We start from the raw sequence: 11,165 nt of genomic DNA on the forward strand, positions 1-11,165 counted from the left end.
TGCCCTAAGCCCTGATGACCTTGTATGCTCACATAGACTGCATAGACAAGGCTTAACTGCAGGTTGGCTGAAGTCTTGACTGAGTCTGACCATGCAGTTCTTCTTGAAACACAGGAAAAAGACCATGTTGTAATGGGCAGTCATGAAGCAGGTTCTCAGCCACCTCCCTGGTTTCAGGAAGTGAAAGCATGGGACTTTCCACCTCAACCTCCTCAGGTTCAGCTACAGGCTATCAGACCACTTGGCTATCATTTACAGTTGACTCCTCAGCAGCAGTAGGGGCCCAACATCTCTGCTACCCATCATCTGGCCCCTTTGGTTGGGTTCATCCTGTGGCCCTAGGAGCTAACACCATGCTGATCTTACTTTGCTGTGTATGTAAGTAATACATTTTCTAAGTTCATTTGGACTCACCGTTTTCTTTCCCAGTCAACCTTATGAAGGTGTGGTAGGCAAACCTACAACTTCTCCTGTCAGGAAATGAACTCTGTTATTAAAAATGGTAGCTGCAAACTGTTTTATTCTTTTAATACAAAGTGTGTATATTACACAAGCAACCTCTAGCTTTTCTGGGCTCCTGTAAATATGGAACTGAAAAGAAATTGGCTAACTATGGCTAGTCTCTGTACATGGACACATCCAAAAGAAATTTAATTCTAAGATCAAAAGCCTTCTTTAAAATAATGTATTTACCAAATATCTCAGTAAAGCAACAAAATGTGGAAGGGTATTGTCACAATTTAGAGCAAACTTCCTTCAAAATTCTTTTCAGATACCACTCCCTGACATCCCACTCATCAGTGGCAAAACTGCACTCTCTAAAAATAATACATGGTTTCCATCAATAGATGAATGGATAAAGAAGTGGTGTGTGTGTGTGTGTGTGTGTGTGTGTGTATAGTATATATATAATACTAGTAATATATAGATATATAATGTATATACCACTTCTTTATACATATAAAATATGTAATATATATCTATATTATATATGTAATATATATAAAATATATATGCAATATATATATATACACAATGGAATATTAGTCATAAAAAAGAATAAAATCTTGCCATTTGTGACAATATGGGGGGACCTAGAGGGTATAATGCTAAGTGAAATAAGTCAGACAGAAAAAGATAAATACCATATGATTTCACTTATATGTGGAATCTAAAAAACAAAACAAATGAACAAACAAAACAGACTCTTAAATACACGGAACAAACTGGTTGCCAGATGGGAGGTAGGTCGGGGGATGGGTGAAATAGATAAAGGTGATTAAGAGATATAAACTTCCAGTTATAAAACAAATAAGTCACAGAGATGAAATATACAGCATAGAGAATATAGTCAATAATATTGTAATAATGTTGCAAGATGATATCTGGTGACTACACTTATCATGGTGAGCACTGAGTAATGTGCAGAATTGTTGAATCAATATGTTATACACCTGAGACTAATATAACATTGTATGTCAATTATACTTCAATAATAAATAAGAAAAAATAAAATAAAGGAAGAATAAAAGTGATACTTTTATTCTAGAAGTTGGAATAGAGATTCTGAGAAGACTCGAGAGCAAGTAAAAGCTCTGTCTTTAAGGAAATTCATTTTTACTTAGAACTGACTTAAATAAGAAGTGGAACTGACCTCTCTCAATTAGCCAAGGAGCTAATGAAATAGAATTGCCTTTAGAGATTCTGAGATCAGGGCAACAACCACAGAGATCGATTTTAACCTGGTCTTCTCCTTTCGCTCAGCTTATCTGGATTGGGACTGACTCTCTTCACCAGTTGCTTCCTGTGACCATCAGCCAGGAAGATAGAGACATCCTCTTCTCCCTCTTCTCATATGTCATAGGATATTTGAATTTTTGAATGTGTCCTAAAATCAGTTAGAATATAAAAATGATCATGTATGGCTTGCTTAATTGGATCGGAATTCCATAAAGAACAGGATGTTGATTTTCTGATGCTTTCTACTTCAGGACATTTATCATTCAGGATTTGCCTTTCAAATCCTATTAGCTTGCTTAAATATTGGAAATGTCCATTTATTTGTGTATTTGCTTGAATGTGCAATTCATGCTCTTCTGAGTCAACAACTATGAATTATTTGCTTTATTCCAAAGAGTTCATTCTCTTTTTGAGTTTTCTCAATAGCTCTTTTGAATTATCAAGTAAATTGCAGATTTCTTTGTCTTTGGGTTTAGTTACTGGAGAATTATTGTGACCTTTTGTGATGTCATGTTTCCTTCATTCTTCATGTTCCTTGGAACTTTGTGTTGCTGATCTCACATCTCAAGTACCAGTGTCTTCCTCCAATCATTACTAGCTGCATTCAGATGGGAGACACTTTTTGTTAGTCTTGCTTATATCTGGGGCTTTCTCTGACCTTGTATGGATAGACCTGCTCCATACTTCAAGTGCCCTGTTGTGGCAGAATTCTTAAGTTTTTATGTCTTCTCTCAAAATTCAATGCACCAGACTGATGGCTAGAAAACTTGTTTTCCCAAAGGTAGAGCTACGGCCCAAAATTGTGATTTTTCCCTTGCCATAGACTTTGGCTTCCCTACTGTGTGCACTCCCATCTGCCAGGGCTCATTCTTGACACCACACTTAGAAGCAGACACAAGGAGCCAGCCACAGAATGGGGAAATATGAGTTTGGCACTCAGGGAATTAGGGAAGCCTGCAGGCCAGGTGGCTACCACTACACATCTATTAGAATGACCAAAATTGAGAACATTGACAACAACAGTGCTGGCAAGGATGTGGAGTAACAGGAACTCTATCATTGCTGGTGGGAATACAAATGGTACAGCCATTTCAGAAGACTGTTTGCGAGCTTCTTAAAAAACTAAACATACTCTGATCATACAATCCAGCTATCACACTCACTGGTATTTATCCAAAGAAATTGATAAAATACAAAAACCTGCACATTCACGTTATTAGCAGCTTTACTGATAATTGCCATAACTCTAAGGGAACCATAACATCCTTCAGTAAGTGAATGGATAAATAAACTATAGTACATCCACAATGGAATATTATTCAGCACTAAAAACAAATGAGCCATCAAGCCGTGAAAAGACATGAAGGAGACTTAAATTCATATTGCTAAGTGAAAGAAGCCAATCTAAAAGGGCTACATACCATATGATTCCAACTATATGACATTCTGGAAAAAGCAAAACTATGGAGACAATAAAAAGATCAGTGGTTTACAGAGGTTTCAAGGGAGGAAAAGATGAATAGATGGAGCACAGAGGATTTTTAGGGCAGGGAAAATACTCTGTATAATACATAATGATGGACACATGTCAATACATCCAAACCCACAATACGTACAACATCAAGAGTAAAGCTTAGGGGTGCCTGGCTGGCTCAGTCGGAAGAGCATGCAACCTTAATCTCAGGGTCATGAATTCAAGCCCTATGTTGAGCATAAAACTTATTTTAAAAAAAAAAAAGAGTGGGGGCGCCTGGGTGGCTCAGTCGTTAAGCATCTGCCTTTGGCTCAGGTCATAAACCCAGGGTCCTGGGATTGAGCCCCGCATTGGGCTCCCTGCTCCGCGGGAAACCTGCTTCTCCCTCTCCCACCCTCCCCCCGCTTGTGTTCCCTCTCTTGCTGTGTCTCTCTCTGTCAAATAAATAAATAAAAATTTTTTTTTAATTTAAATTTAAATTTAAAAAAAGAGTGAAGCTTAATGTAAACTACAAACTTCGGGCAATAATGATGTGTCTATGTAGATTAATCAGTTGTAACAAATGTATCACTCTTGTGCAGGATGTTGATCGCAGAGGAGGCTGGGCAGGGGGATGGGAGGGCAATGAGTAAACAGGAATCTCTGTACCTTCCACTCAATTTTTTGCTGAACCTAAAACTGCTCTTTTAATAATTACAATCTATTAAAATTTTTAAAAAAGAGGGAATGATACTGACATAGCTACTGATATATGCTATAACATGAATAAATCTCAAATGCATTATTTTTTTAAGATTTTATTTATTTATTTGACAGAGAGAGAGACAGCTAGAGAGGGCAACACAAGCAGGGAGAGTGGGAGAGGGAGAAGCAGGCTCCCCACTGAGCAGGGATCCCGATGCTGGGATCATGACCTGATGACCTGAGCCAAAGGCAGACACTTAACATCTGAGGCACACAGGTGCCCCTTCAAATGCATTATGTTAAATTTAAAAAGCCGAATTTAACTGGTTACATGCTGTTGGAGTCCATTTTCATGCCATTCTGAAAATGGCAAAACTATAGGGTCAGGAAACAGGTCAGTGATTGCCAAGAATTGAGGGCAACAGGAGAGGTTTTCTACAAAAGCATATGAAGGAATATGACACAATTGCTCTATATGTTGGCTGTGGTGTGGTTACACAACTGTATTTGTCAAAGCTTAAAAACGTACACTCTAAAAGAGGATGTGTTTACTCAATGCATATTACTCCTTAAGGAAAATGAGTAAGAGGATATAAAGTTTGTTTTTTTAAAAAAAAAGGAGTAAACATATCTTTATTTGCAGATGACACAACTTTTATGTAGAAAATCATAAAATGTAACTCAGAAATATTAGAATTGGTGAGTTTAGCAAAGTTACAGGATGAAAAGTTGTCATAAAATCAGTTGTGTTTTTATATACTAGCATAAAAAGAAAAAAGAAAATGAAACTTAGAAGACAATTCCATTTATAATAGCATCAAAACTACAAAGCATTGCAGCAATAAATAAAAGAAGACCTAAATGGAAGATACACTATATTCATGAATTGGAAGACTCAACATTATTAAGGTGTCAGTTCTTTCTAAAATGACCTAGAGATTCAACACAATCCGTCATAATTCCAGGAGACTTTTTTGAAGAAACCGACAGACTCTAAAGTTGATACAGAAATACAAAGGACGGGGCACCTGGGTGACTCAGCTGGTTAAGCAGCCGACTCTTGATCTCAGCTCAGATCTCCATCTCAGGGTCTTGAGTTTGAGCTCGACGTTGGGCTCCACACTGGATGTGGAGCCTACTTTTAAAAAAAGAAATGTAAAGGACCTAGAATTTTAAAATGATATTGAAATAGAAAAACCAAACTGCAGAACTATCACTATATGGATTTAAGGCTTATTATTAAGAAAGGCCGCATGATACTGTTTAAGGATTGACTAATAGAACAGAATACAGAACCCTGAAATTTGATTTTGTACAAAGTTGCCAAGGATATCCAATGGGAAAAGCACAATCTCCTCAACGCGTGCTGCAGGAACAACTTAATATTCATACAGAAAAAAAGAAACCTTTTCTCCCACCATACTCAAAAATCAATTCTAGATGGATAATAGAAATAAACACAAAAGCTAAGTTCACAAGAGAAGAGAGAAGAATATTTTGATAACTTGGGGTAGGCAAAGGTTTCTTAGGACACAAAAAAGCAAAAACTAAAAAGAAAAACATTTGTAAATTTGACTTTTGACAAAATTTAAAACTATGAAACATCAAAACACACCATTCAAAAGATAAGAAGACGAAAACTAAGGATTAAGAAGTCAATAATAAAAGAACAAAAAAAACCCAGTAAAAATGGGCAAAAGATTTAAACATACATTTGGCAAAAGAAATTCAGAAATTGTCAAGAATCACATTAAAAATTATTTCTTTGGTCATCGGGAGAATGCAGACTACAATGACATTGAGATGCCACTGCACACATGCACTGCAGTGTCTAAAAATTAAAGAAGCTAATACCACCAAATATTGACGAGAATGTGGAGAAGGTGGAACTGTCATACATCATTGGTAGAGGTATAAAATGTACAGCCCCTTTGAAAAAAGCTCTCAAGTTTTCTTATACAATTAAATATACATCCATGCAATAGAATATCTGGCAAATTAAAAATGAAATTTTGGTTCATGCTACAACATGGATGAACCTTGCAAGTCTTATACTAAGTGAAAAAAGTCAGTCCAAAAAAAAAAAACACCTGTATTGTATGATTCCATTTATATGAAATGTTCAGATCAGACAAATCAGAAGTAGACTAGCGGTTGGCCAGTGCTGAGTGAGGACGTAAAGAAATAGAGAGTCTGATGAGTTAAATTGTGTCCCCCAAAATTCATATTTTGAAATCCTAATTCCTAGTACCTCAGAATTTGACCTTATTTGAAAATAGTGTTGTAGTTGTTAAGATGAGGTCATTAGGATGGGCCCTAATCCAATATGATTGGTTTCCATAAGCTGAGGAACGCCAGCAAACCATCTAAAGCTAGGTGAAAGGCATGAAATACATTCTCTCTCTCAGCCTTCAGAAGGAACCAACCCTGCTGATATCTCAGTTGTAGACGTATAGGCTTCAAAACAATGATAAAATAAATTTCCATCGTTTAAACGAAGCCACCCAGTTTGTGGTACTTTGTTGTAGTAACCCCAGCACACTAACAAAGGATGACTGCCACAGAGTTTCTTTGGGGAGTGATAAAAACATTCTAAAGTTGGCTGAGTGATGGTTGCACTACTCTGTGACTACAGTAAAAACTGTCCTGAATAGGACACTCTCAGGATGGATGTAGCTAATGGCAGGAGTGATGTTAATGACATTGAAATATGACTTGGCTATGTATATAATCACCTTTGTCCCTTTCTTAGAAGAGCCAAAGAGTCTAGTTCAGTCTTAGGAGGTTGTCTGCACAGGGTGGGTACGACCCACCACAGCAGCCATCAAAGGTCCGTACTGTGACAATGTCCCCTCCCAGAAGTTTGCCCATCAGCAGCAAATCCTTCTTTCCCTGTCATATTGGAAGAACTGCTTCTCTCTCATTGACTTAATTCCTCCTAAAACCTATTCAAGAAAGAAGGGGGCTGAATCATTATTAACTTGAATGATTTATCTTGCTTATGATGATAAAATTTAATAATTTTAAGAATGGAAACATTTTTAGGGCCTGGTCATACCAAACAGTACAAAATTTCTCTAACTGTGCATTACAAACTACAACATTCTCCATATTTAAACTTAAATATATTCAACATTATTTTATTTTATTATTTCCAATGTCAAATAATGAGTGTTTCTTAGGAGGTTCCCAAATAACAAAGTTAGACAATCCAGTAGAAAAACGGATGAAACTCTTGAATAGGTACATCACAAATAAGGATATCTAAGTGGCCAATAAATACATAAAAATGTGCACAGCTTCATTAGTCATCAGTAAAATGCAAGTTAAACCACCACATTCCTTCACTACATACCCTTCAAAGTGGAGGGAAAAAAAGACAGAAAATACTAGTCATGAAAAAGGATGGAAAAAAGCAAGAATTCTCAGACCCTTCCTGTGTGTATAAATTGGTATAACCAACTTGGAAGACAATTTAACAATATCTACTAAAATCGAATATATACATGGCCCATCACTAGCAATTTCACTCCCGAGTATATGCCCACAAAAATGCTTGCATATAAGCCTCAAAAAACATGAATGTTCATCACAGCACTATTTAAAAGAGCCAAAACCTAGAAACTATACACATGACCATCTACACTAGAATATTCAAATATTCTCCAATGTAATATTATACAACATTGAATGAATAAACTATAATTACATCAAACAATATCAATTAATGCCATAAAATCATGTGGATTAGAAGAAGCCAGACACAAAGAGGTACCTACTATATGATTCCACTTATATAAAGTTCAAAAATAGGTGCCAGGGTTTATGCTATTAGAAGCCAGGCTAGGAATTATCCTTTGTGGAATAGTGACCAGTAGTGACCAAGATGTTGTAATATTCTCTTTTCCATCTGGGTGCAGGTTACATGGGTATATTAAATTTGTGAAATTCATTAAGATGTTCACCTATGATTTGTATACTTTTCTGGTTGTATCATACACTTCAAAAAAAAATTTTTAGGACATGTTTAATAAGGAATAAATTAACGAAAGAAAAATAGTGAAGACAAGGAATTTAACAAGAGATTATTTCCATAGAAGAGACACTAAATTGCTTCTAAATAAAGAGAAACAAAGCAGACACAGAAACACAGACAGGCTAAACCATCATTTTAATGGAATGGTACAACTGAGAAAGATCTGGGTCCCCAGAGGAAATCAGAAGGAGCCCCAGATACTCAGATACTTATTTTCCAACCTGTATAGGTAAATACTTTTTGTCAATGCAGCACAGAAAAGCACTATCACAAAAAATATGATATTCTTCACGTTTTCCACATGATTTCTTGCAAACACCTTTAGTTCGCCAACATGTAGAAAAGATTCTTCTTATATACATATTTGGTCCACTTTTAACTGTCAACAGAAACAAGGGTTAATGCACAGTGTTCTGCAGTGTCATGGTACCGTGGATAAATCAGATTGAATCAGATTATACTTTATAACTTTTTAATGGTAAATTGGATGGAATCAAAACATCCCAGTCAAGTTATGGCTGAGTACCTTCTTTTCGGTGGCTCTTATTTTCCGAAGAACCTATTATAAGTCATCAGTTCCCATGGTCCCCACTTACATGAATCACTAATCAACTATACGCAGGTACCAGGGCCCAGCACATTCAGCTTGGGACTCTGCCATGGAAAGAACCTCAGAGTAGTCCCAGGGGTCTGCAGAGGCCCTACACCAGGAGGTGTCTGGGATAGTACCAAGGCAGTATGAGATCATCAAAGTCTCAGCTTGAAGAAGAAAAGATCACTGACCTGGAATTAGAGAAGCCCATGCTTCTAGCCCTGCATCCCAATAACATTGTGTGTGATTTTTAGCAAAGTACCTTTACTACCTGCCTTGGCTTAATCACCGGGTACTTGAAAGCATGACATGGGATAATGAGTGTGAAATGGTTTGAAATACCTGAAACCCATATCTAAATCCTTTGCTAGTATTTTTTCTAGCCCTAAGACCTGGGTACCTCTGGAAGCTAAGGGGTGGAGGGGATTAGTAGGAAGGCAGTTTAAGCGGGTGAGGGTGGCTCTGAGTCACCCTACTGAGCTATCCATCAGTCTCTCCATTCAGCCGGTTCATGGAACCATCTATTGGGGCTTTGCAGTATGAGAATAATCAATGTGGTATGACCAAAGGCCACTGGCAAGCAAACTTGCCTGCCATGTGCCCGTTAGCCCTGAAGCACCCCTCTGGGGACAGCGGAGTCCAACAGCAACACAGTGCACCACCCAGGACAGTGGCAGTCTCAACACAATCCTCATCTGGGCCTGTCTTTTGAGTACTTCACACTTGACCTTTAAGTGATAACTTTTCAATATGAAGGTCTGGGTAGTTTTCTGCAGACCCCAGCAAACTACAAGCAAAAATTGTTTGAGAACCTCCACCTCAGTGACTTCAGTGGACCCTTCTTGGTATTATCAAGTTGCTAGTTTCTGTCCAGAGGATGTAAATTATGAGCCCTCTCACAGATGTTTCCAAGGATCCCATCATGCTGTAAGTTAAAACTTTGGAGCAACCAGCTCTGTTTGCTAATTCTGCTCAGCATAAAATTTGCTTAGGCTTCTCAATGTGAGAAAAGTAATTCAGGTAACTGACTTAGGAGGGCAAATTCTAAGAGTCCTGAAGGAATGGTCCCCCTCCCACTCCCAAATCCTACCTGTCTTCTAAAGGTCTCATGCTTTTTCTTTTCCCCACGTCTGCCAATACCATTGGTCCAACTTTCCCCGCAAACTTCACAGACTCCCCAGACCAAAATCCAGAACCATCTTCTTCACTGGAGAGAACCACTTCCTGCTATGTGTCCTTTAAGGGCATCTTCTCTCCATTTTCTGGAACAGCCCGAAGTGTCCATCTCTGATCACATCCCTTCCTGTTTCAGCTTCCTTCATCCAAGTCCTGCTTTCTTCTCATCCCCTCTCCCTTCACTGCTTATAATTGCACAGGGAGAATATTTCATTTTACCTGGTGGAACACAGGAGAGCAAGACAAGGACCACAAGGACCAAGAGTAAGCTCTTCATAGCTAAACCAATCAACAAAGAGACAACTGGAAGGTAAGAGAGTCACTCTATTTGTAGCTCTCTAGCCATGGGGACCTGCATGGCTAGTGAACCTTTCAGGAACAAGAACATCTGCTTGCTCCACTGAGCAGTCCAATAAACTAAAGGTCTAACTTTGAACATGACATCTCACCATTAAAATCTTCTTCCTTAGTGCCACTTGCATGCTGGAGACCAAACTCACACTGTGTGAACAGTCCAAGTCTAGCCCTGGTAGGATGCTGTGTGAGTATCTTTGTATCTTCATTGTACATCCACTTAACAAGTGCCTATGGTGTGCAAAGAACTGTAAGGCTGCCTTACGTAGTTAACAAAATGTTTTCAGTAGTTGTTTTTAACCTCTCTCTCTCTCACACACACACACACACGCACACACAAGTAGATGCTATTCTCCCATTTTAAAAGCAAACAACATGAGTTTCAGGTAGAGTAAATGACTTCCCCAGTTGACACAGATTGTATATGGCAACAACGTAATTTTTCCTGACTCCTGCCTACAGAAGAATTAAAGTATGGCCCAGCCCAGTTCTAGTGTAGCCATAATCTATTTAGAGAACATAAGAGCTTCCCAAAGAGCATGGGCAAATCCCTCTAAACCACCAACATGAATCTGGAGAGCACACTGCATGTTACAGCTTCCAGTAAGCACACCCATTGTCCTGGGCAACGTGAGATACACCAAGAATTTACGATAGAATTCCTGCTTTGAGGTACTGACAGTCAACAGTGCTTGAAAGTTCACAACGTGTTTTAAGCTTTACAAAAGCTCTATCTGATATTATACAAAGAGTATAGAACCCAGAATCGGAAATTTGAGTTCTGATCTGGATTCAGATTGATGAGCTTTTAATAAGGCACTTGCTTTACCTCTTCAAATGGCAGTTTTCCCACCTGTGAAGTAGATCGTACACCATCAGTGCTACTTATCCCAAAGGCTTGTTAGGAGGTGAGACGAGGCAATTCTTGTGAAAAGTCCTTTATAAAATGTACATTTCTGGGACTGTTAGATCCATATAACAGAATAAGACATTCGAAACTAGAGATGGTAGAGATAGTGCTCCTCCAACTAGTAAGCAGAAGAGCCAGGACAGGAACCAATTTTTCCATCACTCTGTCTCATGGTTTTTCACCAAATACTCTGTGTGTG

At 38.2% G+C, this 11,165-nt stretch overlaps 1 protein-coding gene across 1 annotated transcript; it reads right to left on the reverse strand.

The window, feature by feature from the left end:
• Window positions 1-8,143: 8,143 nt before the first annotated feature.
• Window positions 8,144-9,979, reverse strand: DEFB135 (defensin beta 135). Its single transcript, XM_036092451.1, has 2 exons — window positions 9,922-9,979; window positions 8,144-8,313 (listed from the first exon to the last, which is right to left on the reverse strand). Exons 1-2 carry the CDS (start codon window positions 9,977-9,979, stop codon window positions 8,144-8,146), a joined length of 228 nt encoding a protein of 75 aa, XP_035948344.1.
• Between the last annotated feature and the right edge of the window lie 1,186 nt (window positions 9,980-11,165).

This window comes from Halichoerus grypus, chromosome 3, assembly GCF_964656455.1.
Source record: "Halichoerus grypus chromosome 3, mHalGry1.hap1.1, whole genome shotgun sequence".
Lineage (NCBI taxonomy): Eukaryota > Metazoa > Chordata > Mammalia > Carnivora > Phocidae > Halichoerus > Halichoerus grypus.